The sequence below is a fragment of the Exophiala oligosperma genome (genome assembly GCF_000835515.1).
Source record: "Exophiala oligosperma strain CBS 72588 unplaced genomic scaffold supercont1.3, whole genome shotgun sequence".
NCBI lineage: Eukaryota > Fungi > Ascomycota > Eurotiomycetes > Chaetothyriales > Herpotrichiellaceae > Exophiala > Exophiala oligosperma.
The window spans coordinates 3,593,135-3,608,910 of NW_015622820.1; the positions used below are offsets into that span (position 1 = coordinate 3,593,135).

Genomic DNA, 15,776 nt, shown 5'->3' on the forward strand with positions numbered 1-15,776 from the left:
ATCTCTGAATATGCACTGGCTCGAAACGCCTTTCAGCCTATGTCAGCGACGCTTCAGGAGTTTCTCAAGACAAACCAAAGTGATGGGGAGATTCGAAAGTTGAAGACCAAGGTTGGAAACTCTGATTATGGAATCCATTTGTTCTGCAGAGCCAGTCTTCAGGCACTCTATGGTTCCCAGCCTCCCGAACTGTGGACCGATCTGTTAGTATCAGAGGACAGAATCGACGATGCGTTGAAGAGCACCGCCGCCAATCCTATCCTCGTGCTCTGGACCATCCTGCACCTGCGTCAGGAAGGAGTGATGTGTGGGAAAGGTGAAGACTCGCATAGCGCAAGACATTTGCAGGAGATCAGCCGTGCCGAGCTTGCAGAATTGAACAAAGGCCAAACACGAAACGTCAAGAAGTCGTGAGCATGTTCAGCATGCCGTTCGGACGCTATTGCTTCATTGTCGTGGGAAATCTCTACTTTCAGCCATCAAATCGAAAAGTGGTCAAATAGGCCGCGATACCTGGGTTGGGGAGCTGAGAACTTGTTCAGGTATGGAGAGCATCTCTTTGCAAGGATTTCTGCTAGCAGAATGAAGGTAATCGAATAAGGAGCTATGTGATATTAAGAAGTTTGCAGAGAACCTGGGCATGATCAGATGAAAGGCGTGTTCAGAGTAATATGGAATATCTCGTGTCAAAAGGAGAAAAAGGAGCATGGTGCAGCTAGTCCTGTTTTAGATTAGATCTTTTTATCCTCTAGAGAACGCCCGGCTTTCATCTTCCTCATTTTCTATTTCTTCAGTCACAGTGCCGACCAGGCTCGTTTGTTTTCGCTGAGCATTTAATATATCGACACAAGAGCAATGTGTCGTCACCTTCGAACATGGCTACCCTGACCGACGAATGAACCACTCCAACAACACCGTCAACAGAGTAAATAGGAAGCCTGGTCGGAATGAACAATGTGAAGATGCACCTCCATTGACAATCTAAAACTATAACGTCTGATCAGAAAGAATGTCGACTCCTCGGTCCCCTCGCAGGGCCTGTGACAGATGCTACAAGCACAAAGAACGGTGTCATTTTGATGATTCCGCCGCGGAGAAATGTACTCTCTGTCAAAGCTCCAAGTCACAATGCACCAACTCCCGGGTCCAATACCGCTCTGGTCGACGGCCGAAAGTGTCGACGTTTGGCCCCGACGGTTCTTCGATCCAAGTATGGGCCGTCAAAGACTCTTTGGGCGTCAAGGTCAATAACAACAAGAGTCGCAAACGTCGAGGTGAGCAACTCACCAAGTCGACATCGAATCCCAATGTGAAACTTGATGGGAACGGCAACGGTGATGATAGCACAGTACCACAGTCGACAACAATATTGTCCACACTATCCGGGGTTGCTCAAGTCGACTCTGCCTCGACCCAGACCTCGACCGACGAACGATACTACTCATCCGCCAGCCAACTTTACGAATCGTCACCTGAAATCCTCGAACAATTTTCTCAGGTCTATGATTTGTTCATGTTGGGCCCGACCTTTGCGGAAGGGTTCCGGGCCGCGATCCGTCTGTCCTTTTTCTCCTCGCCGGCTTTGCTGAAAGAAATCTTCGAGGCCATCCATTCCGTCGTCACAAGAGCCAAGGACTTTGTCGTCGACGTCGACGACAACGACGACAGCCACCGGCAACGACAACGACAACCCTACGTCGAGGCCGATATAATGGTAGGGGCGGCGGCTCTCGAAAAGTTGCGGACCGTCCAGATCAAAACCGTCCAAGACGCTCTGGCGGTCAACGCGCTAGGTCAAACCTTGGCCGCTTTTGATCTACTCACCGGGTGCAACGATCCGGCTTTGATTCTGAGGTACTCCTTGTCTTCCATCGAACCTTGGTACGGTGAGTTGTCGAGTGACCCTGCCTTGGACCCTTTTACCATCACCTCCATCTTTTGGGACACGGCTTCTTGTCTGTTGCGTCGAGACGTGCCCGTCCTGAGGTACACTTATCGTGACCATCATCATCGTCACAACCACGACCACAATGAAGATGAAGATGAAATGAATCACAACAACTCCAACACCACCACCGGCGGCACCGTCGTCGAACGGTCCGCCGGTCTATGTACGACCCTTTTACCGATCCTCTACGACCTGTGCGTCGTCAGTAAGGAACTCGACGTCCAACGCCGTTGTGGCATCCCGGGGAGCATAGGACCCGTCCGGCGAGTCGGCGAGAGTCTGGAGCGGTGGGCCCCCGACCTCGACGCCCTCGCAGTCGCGTGCGAATCCCACCGCCGGAACTTCTCCCCCAACGAGAAGCTCGAGATGCACTCGCAGGCGGTCATGTATCGTCTGGCCGGCCTGTTGCTGGTCCACCGAATCTTGAACCCCTTCGGTACGCTCGACGGGACCGCCGCCCGGTATGCCCGGGACATCCTGGATGCCATGTCGAGGTTTTGCGCCTCCGCCGCCGCCGCCGCCGCAACCACCACATCCCCCACGTCCCCCCCGCCAGCGGAAACGAAGGCGAAAACGAAGACGAAGACGAAAATGCACAATGTTGCCTTACCTCTACTCGTAGCTTCTCTCGAAATTTCCACCATCCCTCCAGACATTTGGCAAAATGTCTCCTTGTCCAGTTTTGCACCCGTGTGCGTCACCAAAATGCAAGCTCTCGTAGATCATGTGTGGACAGAAAGGCGACGAGGCTCTAAACAGTTCATGTTGGACTTGATAGCAACAGGACCGAATTTTATTGTCGTCCCATAAGTCATCAAATGGTGCGACGATTGAAAGCTACTTAATATGGTGCCAAAAGGACCTGCCTCAGCTCTGTGTTTCTAATGTCTTGCATAACTTGTGATGCTATCATATACCTAGACTGGTTTGTCCATGGATAACCTCATATTCACTACCATACATATTCAGTTGGCAGGCCTTCCCATGCTGACATGCCAAAAAAAGCATCGGCTCCGGCTAATAGGTACCATGTTGTCACCTTACACGTAATAACCACACTGCTTGCGGTACTAGGCCATCACAAAAGTTGGTCTATGCTTGGGCGATAAGCATTGTCTTTGCTCATACTTCGATGTAATAGACCCAAGGACGATTGCCCATCAATGGGAAATCTTCCTCGGTCGATGCTGAACATATCTCGGTGTTTGCCAGATGACATTGCCCTGGGTCGACCCTCAGGATTGGTCTTGGATCTAGATCTCCCTGGACCAGCTTTCTTTGGGTACATTTCCGACATGCTCGCTCTCGTACCGCCGACATAGGAAGCGGGCCCTTCGGGGCTGAAATTTCCAAAAGGTGCATGTTTGGGTTCCGCGCTGGCATCGGCAACGACATTACTATAACGTGGTTGCTGCTCCTTCGACCTTCGTGGCTCTTCTCCACGCTTGATGTCTTTGCTGGGTCGCCTAGTTCTTCTGTCTCTTCGGTCTTCTCGAATACGAAGTTCCCTCTGCTGATTGATCATGTTGCGCTCTCTCTCGCTGAGCATGACTTTCCGAGGCGGAGAGTCAGCTGGAACATCAAATTCCGATTCAGAGAACCCAAGTCCGGAGGTCGAGACTTGTAGTCGAGGTAATCGTGGACCTTCACGCACCGGAGAGACTTCGGACCCTTCTGCGATGTGGCAATGGTAACAGCTTGGACGTTTTGTTACATGATGATGTGAAGAGGCGTTGAGTCTGGGCCGATTAGGATCTGCGTTCTCTTCCGTCGTCTCGGCTTCGTCCTCTCCTTTGCAATGGCCATGACTGTGAACTCTCCTCGGTGAATTGTCAATGGCTGTTTTGAGGTTTTCCATGTCCGCCAATGGAGGGATATCTGCTTCGCTCCTTGCATTCTCAATTGAGCGTCGCACTGGAACAACAAAAGCTTGACCCTGGAAGTATGCTGCGGGAGTAGGGACACTGGGTGGTAGCGGGACCGTCCTGGCACGCTTCGCTTCGATCGATGCCGCCACTTGCGCGAGAGAATTGGGCAAGATATCCAACGAGTTAATGGGTATTATGGTCACAGGAAGCTGTACGGCGACAGTCTTGAACCTTTTGACAGTCACAATGACATTGACAAAATATCTGACCTCGAAATACCGGCCCGTGCTGATGGTGACATGACCTCGCGGTGCTTCAAGCTCGACCGTTCTGACATCTGATGAATGGGATGGAACACCTTGCCAGGAGTCAGACATCTTGACGCTCGTGGTACTGACGGTTTCCGTATCCGTGCGTTTGGGCAAGCGTAGATGAACTGCACTTTTCTCAAACGTCCCCGCTGGTGCATGAGTATACCACAAAGTGGTTTTCTCTAGTTGAACCTCGATCTTCCGGACTGTCTTAGCGGAGTTATTGGAAATGTGAATGTCGACGAAGATCTTGGCGCCGTTTACCCACGTCTGACGGTGCAGGCCTGCAGTCAGCTTAACAGTCTGAAGCTCAGGTTCCGTTGCGAGATACAGTGTATCCGCTGCCAGAAGAGGACTAGGCAAGCTTGCAAGTGCTTTCTCTGGGTCATGTACAGTGAGCATCTGGATGCTCCAGGTCTGTCTCACAGTGCTCCTTTTTTCACCTATTTTGATCACAAGCGAAGGACACAAAATGTAACGAATTGATGCTTGTTTAGAAGCATAAGGTGGCGGTCCAAGCTTCAGGGGCAAGTTGACACAGAATGGAATGTTCGTCTTTGCTGATTTGAGCTCCCACCATATTTCGGGAGTCTCTGCAGGTTGCTGAGATGTTACAAGGGATGGCGGAGGTGGAGTTTCCTTGTCAAATAACTCGGTAGCTAGGGACAAGAATACCCATCTTCTACCGTCGTTGATTTCCTCGACCCCAATGACATCCACAGAAGCTCTAGAGACATATATTGGCTTCCATTTTGGCTTCCGAGGGGCACCTCCGTCGACTCCAATGGACATGTGACCCTCAACAGTGCCGCCTCCTACGAAGAGCGGCGAAGGAAGACGTATCGACAAATCGACCCGTGGATGTCGCATACTGCCGTTGTCCAGAATCTCGTGGGGGGGAGAGGTCCGGATGAAGGTTCGTGTCAGAGACGGCCGGAAGATCTCAGCTGACTGAGCGCCGCGATCGACCGCACGGCGGACAGGAGACCGAGCTCGTCCTCTGTTGGGGATCATTTTGCCAATGCCATCCAACTCAGAAGCCTTCCAGGTAGGCAACTCTTGTAGCGAATTTGGCTTCGATCCGGCAAGGCCCTGGGAGAAGATGCTCGCCGACGATCTGCGCTCTGGTACGCATTTCCGTGGAAGGCTTATGGCACTCACAGCACGGTCACCCAGAGCGGTGAAATTTCGAGGCTCCGAGTGGTTGGGAGTGGGTGGTAGATAATCAGAAGAGGTGGTTTGGGAAAGATTATCTGGTCTTGGAAGAGGCCTTCTCTTGGGGGTATCGTTGGCGCCATCTGTCCATTCACCGGGATGATCGCCTGTGGAGGTAGCCTTCGAGGACCCTGAGACTTCACGAATGTCCGAAAGTTGATTGATTCGGTGCCTGGCCAATGCCGAAATTGGTCTTGTAACGCTCTCAAATCGTGCAGACAGAGGCAGTCGGGGTGGTTTCCGAGCATCTTCGGAGGAATGCTTCTTGCTGAGGAGGAACCGCTTTGGAGGGTCTGATGAATGTCAATTCAGAAATTCGAAAGGACGATGGCCACACTCACCTTTTACCGCCCATTGCTCCATCGCAAATTAACAATGTCGAACATGACATATGCATGAGACCAACAAATTCCTAGAACAGACCAAAAAGTGAGCCAGACTTTGCACAATGAATGTAACCTCACCAAGCACAGCCTCGAACCGTGTAAGTCAACGCGTAAGAGATGAATGCGTGAGGAGAGAGCACATTTTCGACCTGCCAGGCAAGAACAGATCCATCATGTTGTTCCTGCGGCTGCTTTCTTCGTACTAAAAGGAAACAGCATGGGAGTGTCCTCCATCCAACACGCTACTTCCTCGCCGACATCAAGCATAACTCTTGCGGCACGGGTGACAGATAGGAACATCTGAAATAATTCCCCGTACTCCGTACATATAGGTCAGTATAGCATGTAAAGACGAGGTTCACCTATGCGTTGACATGACTCGAGAACAGAAATGATTCTGCCAGAGTCGATGGCTCAAGTTGAGTCAGTTGCACGATTATGACTAAACCTGGGCCAAGACCTTTGAAGGGCGATGGCGTTCAGCTGTCACTCTCTAGTACTGTATAGTACATACTGTACCCAAGGCTCTAGTTTCGCTTGCTTTGGTTATGTGGTCAGTACTGGTGGAGAACGGTTGGGCTCGAGACCGATCAAAGCTCAAGGTGATTGAGACGATTACAGGTAAGCGTACCGTGCAATACTGACTGACACCCATGCATCCTGGACAGGGAACGAGAATAGGCGCCTACGAGCACTCGTTACACCGTACGAAGACCTCCCTACCTCTACGAAATACTCGGACATTGCCAAGCGAAGCCTCGCTTGTCTAAAGACTACCGACCCTGCAGTCTCTCCAGCCTTTTTGTGGTTATCGTTCCCACAGAAACGGGGCGATCACACAAACGCCGGGGCCATAACCTGGGGAAAGGGCAAAGAAATGCATACAATATTGACAAAGGGACTGGAGCTGCGGGCACCATTCAGATTCAAATACGCGCAAAGCTAGGTGGATAAGACACCCTGCAGTAAGAGCTGAGGGACTGAGGTTATGGATCGCACTTCCACCTCGTATCCGGTTGAGGTACAATACGAGGAGTTACGCCTAGCGAGGGCCTTCCATATTCCACGGAGAAAGGCGACCAGAATAAGGGGCGGGGATGGATGAGCTTGGAGTGTGGTTCGTCCGTCGAGACTCGGCTGATGCAGGGCGGCGCTCGCCTGACGTTGGATCAATGTTGATCTGCTATTCCCCTTCGACGTCTAGGCGCCTCGACTACGCTGTTTATAGGCAACAGACGCGGTGTGAAGTCTTTACTATTGGCTCCCGCACTTGGGAAAATTTCGAAGCCCCCAAGCATGAAAATTTTTCTTCCACGTGGCGCATCTTACAATGTCCCATTGACCAACCTCCGATGTCGTTCAATGCTCCTCGGGCTGGGAGGAGAAATTTTCATGCTGGGAATACGAGGCAACAGTGGCTTCTGAAACACCAGCCCTGGATGCAAGATACGCGCATCTTTTTCTTTAATCGTCGACTAGTCTTTTGCGCCTCGCCAGGAAGGAGGATGATCCCGTGAAGCCGCGATGATCGACCTATTGCTCTCAGTCCGAGTGTCTTTCCAATGAACACCGGCTTCCAGCTGCTCCCGCTCCGACACCTACTACTGTACGAGTATTCCCTTCGCCCCATCTTCAGACACCGAGAGAAGTGGGATAACCAACTCTATCCCTACTATAATTATCCGGAAAACAAAAGCAAAAACAGCACCAACTAAAAGCCTTGTGACCTTCCCTGCCCATCCGTGGAAGATCACGCCCGAAACAGGTCACCCCGTCTGCACTTTTCCTTCCAGCCTACCATACTCGGACCACGCTCAACCTCCGCACGAGCCCGCTGCTTCCTTCCCCTCGATTGAAAATTTGTTAGCTCATTTGATTACCTCACAACATCCCGTCTGTGGGCGTGTTCACTGCTTCTTCCTTCTCTTATCTCTATTTCCAGTTGTCAACAATCTATCTCGTTACGTTTCGAATATCCCATCTCTAACGCGCGGATCTATTCTTGCTATCCCCGGTCGACTATCTTGACTTGTTATTGGTGCTTATGCCAGGCACATCGCCTTAGGCTCGCGTGGAGACAGGCATGGGCTCAGTCGCAAACTCCGACGTTACGCTACCCGACGCTGTGGTCCCTAAACGTGAGCCTAGTATCGAGAGATATACTTCCTCCGCAGCCTCGTCGCCTGAGCGTGATGATAGTGCTGGCGCCGTCTCGGAGAAGACCAACCAGGAGCCGGCGCCAGCACCGAAACGCAAAGGAGGTCGGAAGCCGGTATGTTTTGTCTTGGGACCCTCCTGGTACATATAGCCTTGCAGACTGACGGCGTTTCAGATATATGCCACGTCCGAAGAGCGTAAACAGAGAAACCGCCAGGCTCAAGCAGCATTCCGTGAACGACGAACGGAATACATCAAGCAATTAGAGACCACCATCCAACATCATGAGGAGACATTGCAGAATCTCCAGCAGAGTCACCGTGCTGCGGCTGACGAGTGCCTGATGTTGCGCTATAAGAACTCATTGCTCGAGCGCATACTTCTAGAGAAAGGTCAGCTAATTCTCATGAGTTCAACCTTCGCTTTGACTGACATACCTAGGCATTGATGTCCAAGCCGAACTTGCCCTCAAGGGCAGTCCCAATCTTCGCCCTCACCGTGCGCCTCCCATCACGGGTCAAGCATCACCCATGCAGAAGGCCATGTTGAGTCGTCAGCAGCAAGCGAGACATCGTCCTGCAATGGCCCCGCCTATTCAGACTGTAAATTCATCTTCCCAGGTTGGTGGACAACGAAATTTCGCAGGCTCACCCAACGTACAGCCCACTCCACCTTCACAGCATTCATCACCCTCAACAGCACGATCGCCCGGGTTTGCCTTGCAAGGTGGGATGACTTCACCCGCCACTGATATGACAAGCCAGCAACAGCAACCAGGAGGCCGTACACTACCACCTCCACAGCACCAAAACTATGCGCCGCAGCGTAGAGTCATGGCACGTTCTATCTCGAATTCGAACGCTCCTCACGGATTTCCGCAGCGTCCCCAGCCAAATCCTACAATGCAAGACAATTACTATCCTGCCTCTTTTCAGAAACATTATTCGCAGCTGGGCAAGTGGTCCCCTTCTTTCTTATTGCCCCTGTTTGTGGAGCTTTGTTCGTCCTAGACTGATTCCGTGAGTACAGAGCAGGAATACGATGCACAGCCTGATATTATGGACGAATTGGACGGCGACGATGTCGATACCGACAGCTTCATTCCTAACTTCCGACTTCCTCCTACGACTGGGAACACAATGCAAATGGGCATGCAAGCCTCGCCCCCTATGACGACGAGCGCTGCTAGCGACGGAGGCAGTGGAAATCTCTTGATTGATCCGTACGACCCAATGTTGGATGCGGATCCATTCGGTCTTACTGCAAGCATGCATTTTCCGAATCCCTATACATATCCGCCGTCACAAGCCAGGAGGTAGGTTCCTCCAAGGTAGACAGACATGGAAAGCGGATTTGTATGTCCTCACGGTTTCGTAATGTTCACGAAGTATTGTTAGCGATGGCGCTTCTGTGATCGCATTTTACCAGGCTGTGGCGCTCTCGCGGAAAAATGGAGTTTAGCTCGTCCCGTTGAGTCATTGCTTAGGAGACCAAGGGGTCTAGATGTGTATTTAACGCCAATAAAAGCAAGTATAAAAGCTGAAGCTGTCGTGATTCCTCGCAATACACAACGCACCGTAAGGAAACTGATATTCATCACGTGCAGCCCTAATGCCAAGTTTTCCTCCAAAAGTGGCCTAGCGCGATGCATGAGGTCACGCTAGCCAATGGCTTTGAGAATTTCATCATGCATTGCAAGAATGCGCCTGTAACCTCAGTCTTCTCTAAATCGGACACGAACCCCTACTCGACGCGACAAGATCCTAGTTTGAAGGAGCTTGTCTTGGTCGAGATTCCTATTCTTCCACTCTCGAGTTGGAGTTTCAATAAAGCAAAGCCTTCACGGAAGGCGCTCGAGAGGAAAACGTCATGGCGGACGTCAAGAGCAAGGTGAGCATCAATTCCATCTCATCATCCCATCCACAGCAACGGGTTCATCGTCATCATTCCATTTACTGACTTGTTTGTGCTACAGAACCTCTACGAGCTATTGGGTACCTTCTTTCCCGCGCCTTGTAACGACTATTTGTCATTGACTCTCATTCAGGCAATACCTCGGACCAGGATTCTGACCGCGAACCTGAACCACCGACCAAAGCAGTTGATAAAACGGCAGCGCGAGTTGGCAAGCGCGATGCTCCAAAAGCAGCACCGACTGATGCATCCTCTGCTCGCGGTCGCGGTGGCCGAAGAGGTGGATTCACTGGCAGCGAAGCAGGTATGGAAGCTCGAAACATAAGTGAAAATTTCCATTTTTACTCACTTCATGGGCAGCATTCCGCGATAGAGCCACTGGCCGTACGTACAACCGTGATCAACCAACTGAAGGCGAGGGTGCGGATGGTTTCGGCAACAGACCAGGTCGCACTCAAGGCTCGGCTGGCACACGACGAGGTGGTCGCGGCGGTCCTGCCCAGCGTCGCGGTGGCGATCGACACGTGAACCGCACCGGCATTGCGTGAGTAGCATGTTCAACTTTCTCGCATTCCTTACTGACAATCTTTTCGCAGCGAACACCCTAAGCAGGCCGGTCATGGCTGGGGCGAAGCTACCGGCGAGGGCGAATGGGCCGATGAAAAAGCCGGTGAAGCAATCGCCAAGCAAGAAGAAAAGGAAGGTGGATGGGACGCAGGTACTCAGGCCGAAGGCTGGAACGAGAATGCTGAGCCAGTGGCCCTTCCCGAGGGTGGCGAGGCTGTTCCCGACGCTGATGCCGAAGCCGAGTCCAACCACAAGTCCTATGCCGACTATCTGGCCGAGAAGGCGGCTCAGAAGCTCCAAGGTCTTGGTCTCAAGGAGGCTCGCGCACCCAATGAGGGCGCAAAAGAGGACAAGAAGTGGAAGTCGGCCAAGGAGTTGACCAAGGAAGAAACCGCCGACTACTTCAAGGGCGAAGAAAAGGCCAGACGAGAGCGTGAGCGTGCTACCAAGAAAGAATTCCTCGACATCGACTACACTTTCAAGGAGCAGCCTCGCGAGACTCGTGGACGTGGTGGTCGCGGTGGCGGTCGTGGCCGTGGTGGCAGCGATCGTGGTGACTTCCGTGGCCGTGGCCGTGGACGTGGTGACCGTGGAGAGTTCCGTGGACGTGGCCGTGGAGGTCGCGGCAGTGATGCTCCAGGCGTCGCCGTCAACGACGAGTCAGCCTTTCCCAGCCTTGGTGGAAAGTAGATTACCACAACACACTACCCAACGCAGCAACCATACATCACCTTCAGCACCTTCAACACCGACTTTTGTACTAGTGAAAAGCAGACTCATTGACTCGAAGCGCCAGTTTGATGGCGATTTCGGAGGGACGAGCGGTCACTTCCAGGGAAGAATTCGGGATTTGAACTTTATCAGAAACAAAAAAACACTGCAACTCTAAAAGCATCGGGTGCAATAGTTTATGGGTATAGGAGGGAATTTGTTCTACGCTCTCAAGCAGGACCTATGGCTTGGAATCGTGTAACATATGCTTCCTGAATTCATGAAGACTATTGTTCTTGAGAGAATGAAATTTCAGTTGATCATCTACTCATACACACTTTGTGTGTTTTTTGCATGTCCGTGATCTCTGAATGTGAATCGTCGACGTCGATTGATTCCAGACACGACTCACATCGTATGCGTAGTGAGAAATACCGCACTTTTGCTCGAAGTAAACAGACGATTTGAATGAAGTCGATATTGCTGGAGTACTCCGTCGTTGACGCTGAGATTGCTCACCCTCAGGCCCAACACTCATTGACGGCAGTTGTAGCCGGTGCATTTGCCGGGAGCACCAAATACTTCGACCTTTTTTGGTTCAATCATCTGCATCTGAGCAGTGGCAGCGGATCCCCAAAGATCCTACTTCGACAACTACCGGTCCTTTTAATACGAACACCACTGTGATGTACACGCCCACATTACTTTCCTTCGCTCCCACTTCACACCCTCCCCCACCGGCTACTTGTGGCCTCGGCTCTCAGACCAACTGGCACTCCCCGGGTTTTTGCCATGCCTCTCTACAGTAGGTCTCGATTCTTCATATGCCGTCCTTGCGCCCTCTTCGTCGCCTCTCACAAAGAGCGAGCCGAGCGGTCCACAGAGACGTGTCTTCTCCCGCCCATTCGCTGGTTCAAGTGTCAGCACTTTCTATGCCTGTGCCGACTCCGACGTTTGTCTGGCTGAAATGACAACTGCCGAAAGACAGCATGAGCCGCTTGGACGTCTCGAGTAGTGGGAGAGATCTCGTACATTGGACAGACAGATCTCGCCCCAAGGCTACGGCAACTAGTCACGGTGCAATCAAGTTTGCTTGTGCCTCTCTTGACGATTTAATATGGGATCGAAATTCAAACGACGCTCGTCTCTGACCTGACCAGTTTCCTCGCGGTGTAAGTCTTGTCTGTATACAGTATTGTCGATTCTTCGTCGTGAGTTGTCCTTCTCACCCCCCCCCCAGCTCTTTTTGTTTGCGCACGTGGGAAAAATGCTCGAGTCAGTATTCCCCGTCATTGCCAACAACTGGCCTATCGCATTATCGATATTGTTGGTAGGCTACCTACTTAGCAACTACTTCAACCATGGCCTGAACAAGTATCCGGGACCTTTCCTCGCCAAGTTCACGAATTGGTGGAGATTCTTTGATGTTTACGGGAGACGGCCGGACATCACTCACCTCAAGTTGCATCGCGAATTGGGAGACGTCGTCAGGCTAGGACCCAACAGCCTCTCCTTCGCCAACCCAAAAGCCTTGAAGACGATATATGGACTGAACAAGGGATTCACAAAGGTAAGGCTTGAAGTGCCTGCCCCCGGGCTTGCTGGCACTACTCTCCTCTGTGCTGACTCTTGCCGAATAGTCCGATTTCTATCCCGTTCAACAAGCCGTGAAGGAAGGCAAGCGGTTACCGTCCTTGTTCTCGACCACAGATGAGTCGTACCATGCCAACTTGAGACGATCCGTCAACAATGCATTCTCTATGAGCCAGTTGGTCCAGTACGAGCCGGCTGTCAACGAGACCATTGAAATCTTCTTGGACCAGACCGACAAACTGTACGCGAAACCAAACAGAATATGTGACTTTGCAGAATGGCTCCAGTTTTTCGCATTTGACGTGAGCAAATTATACGATGACGCTGAGTATACCAACGACTGACTAATGACAGGTTATTGGACAAATTACCTACAGCAAGCGACATGGCTTCTTGGAAAGAAATGAGGATGTCGACGGCATGATTGGCTATCTTGGGAAGCTCTTCTCTTACGTCGCTCCGGTATGTCCGCCATAGTAGCGTTGGGAGAAACTAGGAGGGTACTAACAGCGACTCTAGGTCGGTCAGATGCCGTGGATCGATTTGCTCTTCTTGAAGAACCCCTTGGTTTTGCTCCTCGACAAGCTCGGTGTCAAACTATTCGCCTTTCCCATCACTAAATTCGCTTTCGCGCGTATGAATGAGCGTCTGACCGAGATAAAGGCCCAAGGTCGGGAAAATGGCACCAACAAACCAGACCTTTTGTCCATGTTCCTCAAGGCCCAGACCGACCGTCCTGAGTTCATGACAGACCAACGCGTCTTGACCATGGCGGTATCCATGGCCTTTGCCGGGTCGGAAACCACAGCCATCAGCCTGGCTGCCGTCTTCTACTACCTCCTCCGCAACCCGCACTGCTACGAGAAAGTGATGGCCGAGTTGAACGACGCCGTCAAGGAGGGTAGGATCGAAAACAGACCTAGTGGAACGGTGTCTTGGGCGGAGTCACAAAACCTGCCGTACCTCGACGCGTGCATCAAGGAGGCTTTCAGAATGCACCCTGCCGCTGGACTGCCCCTGGAAAGAATCACCCCTCCCCAGGGTATCGAGATCGACGGACATTTCATTCCCGGTGGTACGATAGTCGGATGCAACGCGTGGGTCATTCATAAACGGGAAGAAATCTTCGGCGATCAAGTCGACAGCTATATTCCCGAACGATGGCTGGAGGCTGGCAAAGAGCAACTGAAGGAGATGAATGGTACCTTGTTTCAATTCGGCGCCGGTGCGAGGACGTGCATTGGCAAGAACATCAGTCTGTTGGAGATGTACAAGCTTGTGCCGTCATTTCTGAGAAGGTTCGAGGTGAGTAGTGGCAGCATTGAGTCGTTGCAGGAATTTTGTACTGGAGAAGAGAAGCTGACGGCTTACATGTGTATCAGGTTCAATTTGACGACCCAACCAGAGACTGGAAGTTGCATAATGGTGAGTCTTTTACTTTCCTTGCGGTGGTTTGATTATGAAGGTCTGAACCGCGAGAAGTTGCAAATGGCTAACCATGGGTGATGTATAGCATGGTTTGTAAAGGAGCATGACTTTTACTGCCGATTTCGACCTCGGAGTTTGAAAGCATAGAGTTATTGTTGCATTTGATAGCTTGTCGTAGGCGCCGACATTACTTGTAACTGGAATTGACATGATGTGTTTGTTCTTTTGATCGAAGAAAAATCTGAGCGAGGTCGTCGTTGGGTGTGTTGTAGTATTGTAGTATGTTGTGGGTATATCGACATACATTACATCTGACTGTTCAAGACACTCGAATACAAGTATTGTTTACCTGGGTAGGTGGTATAAGTCCAGGGGTTTTAGGGGCGAGTATAACATGATGACATTTCCAATGGGATCTTTTCTCCTTCTTCTCCCCTTTTCAAAGTTCCAAACCTCTTACCGAATTGCTCAATGTTCATACATGTTATCCGCACAATTTGTGTGATATTACTCTCCCGGGTGTCCAGAATATTGGTGCCTTGTGGCGTTGGTATTTGTCAGTTTGGCAGGTACGATGAGGACAGGACACAGGTGTACCTACATACCTACCTACCTGCCTACCTGGGTTATTGGGTTTAAGTATTCCATGTCCCAATTTTCGTCTTCCAACAGCAGTCTCTTCTCAGGTCTCATTGCCGACACCCGGGGGATGTTCATACCCTTGATAGGTCTCCCCGGGTGATCGTGGGATAGGGCGCCGCCCCCTGAGAAAAGCAGTCTGGAGATAACCAAAAAAATCCCACGAAGGTCCATGTGTTGTCGCTTTCCCTGCCTACTCGAGGGGCGGCGGGAGCGGTATGCACACCATCACGAGGGGGGTTCAACCCCCGATGTGGACTGGAAAGGATTTTCTGCCAAAATGTCCCCTGGTTAGTTTTTGCAGTTTTTTGTTTTTTTTTTCTTTGGCGTGTTCTTTCCTGTTTCTTACCTCCTTGAGAAGGAGCTGTGAAGGTGTTTAGTTAGTCCGGGGTATCTGCCAAACCTGTTGATTAAACGTTAACAACATAAAGGCAGGTTGTGGAAATCGTTGTCAATTAGGATCCATGGCTCTCTCTCATTCTCTCTCTCTCTCTTCTCACATACCTCTCCATCCACAATTGTGCTTGTGAGACAATTATTCAAGAGCACGAAGCGAAAGACTCCGACAAGCAATGACATACCGGTCAAGACAATCAGATACAAAAACATCCAACAATTGGAGACTCACGCAGGCTGGCTTGAAATCGGACAAGGCGAATCTTCAACAAATGTATGGAGAATTCCGATGTGATTCAACAAGACCCGAGTGGTGTGTGAGGTTTCGACACGTTTGCAGCATCCATCCTTTAATATCACCACAGACTGAGAGAAAAACGGCATGTGCTCAGTTTAATGCACACCGTGCTCCAGGAAGTAACACAAGTTCTAGCCATTGAGGTACAACTGACGGATCGTGGAGCCATGACGTGTTCAACCGAGCGGTGTGCTTCAAAGATGAGCCTTGTAACAGGCACTCAAACAGTGCTTCAAGGAGGTTCGAGAAGGATCATGGTCAACCAATCAATCCACAAATCTGAGATACACGCCTCCATTGTACCACTCAACTTCCGTTCATGATCCACCTGCTTACACCATGGGC

General features: G+C 51.1%; 5 protein-coding genes across 5 annotated transcripts; all 5 read left to right on the forward strand.

Moving 5' to 3' along the window:
• Positions 1–799: 799 nt before the first annotated feature.
• On the forward strand, positions 800–2,915 carry PV06_04016 (uncharacterized protein). Its single transcript, XM_016404854.1, has one exon. The coding sequence runs from the start codon at positions 1,010–1,012 to the stop codon at positions 2,756–2,758; it is 1,749 nt and encodes a 582-aa protein (XP_016265859.1). The 5' UTR covers positions 800–1,009; the 3' UTR covers positions 2,759–2,915.
• Positions 2,916–7,811: 4,896 nt separating this feature from the next.
• On the forward strand, positions 7,812–8,895 carry PV06_04017 (uncharacterized protein; the record flags this gene model as incomplete). The annotated part of the gene is made up of 4 exons (XM_016404855.1): positions 7,812–8,000; positions 8,061–8,277; positions 8,327–8,487; positions 8,548–8,895. 4 exons carry the CDS (start codon positions 7,812–7,814, stop codon positions 8,893–8,895), a joined length of 915 nt encoding a protein of 304 aa, XP_016265860.1.
• A 48-nt stretch (positions 8,896–8,943) lies between these two features.
• On the forward strand, positions 8,944–9,204 carry PV06_04018 (uncharacterized protein; the record flags this gene model as incomplete). Its single annotated transcript, XM_016404856.1, has 1 exon — positions 8,944–9,204. One exon carries the CDS (start codon positions 8,944–8,946, stop codon positions 9,202–9,204), a length of 261 nt encoding a protein of 86 aa, XP_016265861.1.
• Positions 9,205–9,591: 387 nt separating this feature from the next.
• PV06_04019 (uncharacterized protein) lies at positions 9,592–11,404 on the forward strand. The gene is made up of 5 exons (XM_016404857.1): positions 9,592–9,775; positions 9,861–9,879; positions 9,933–10,103; positions 10,160–10,343; positions 10,396–11,404. The coding sequence occupies exons 1-5, from the start codon at positions 9,755–9,757 to the stop codon at positions 11,054–11,056; spliced, it is 1,056 nt and encodes a 351-aa protein (XP_016265862.1). The 5' UTR covers positions 9,592–9,754; the 3' UTR covers positions 11,057–11,404.
• Positions 11,405–12,344: 940 nt separating this feature from the next.
• Positions 12,345–14,245, forward strand: PV06_04020 (uncharacterized protein; the record flags this gene model as incomplete). The annotated part of the gene is made up of 6 exons (XM_016404858.1): positions 12,345–12,647; positions 12,718–12,972; positions 13,025–13,132; positions 13,190–13,975; positions 14,053–14,095; positions 14,184–14,245. 6 exons carry the CDS (start codon positions 12,345–12,347, stop codon positions 14,243–14,245), a joined length of 1,557 nt encoding a protein of 518 aa, XP_016265863.1.
• Positions 14,246–15,776: the final 1,531 nt, after the last annotated feature.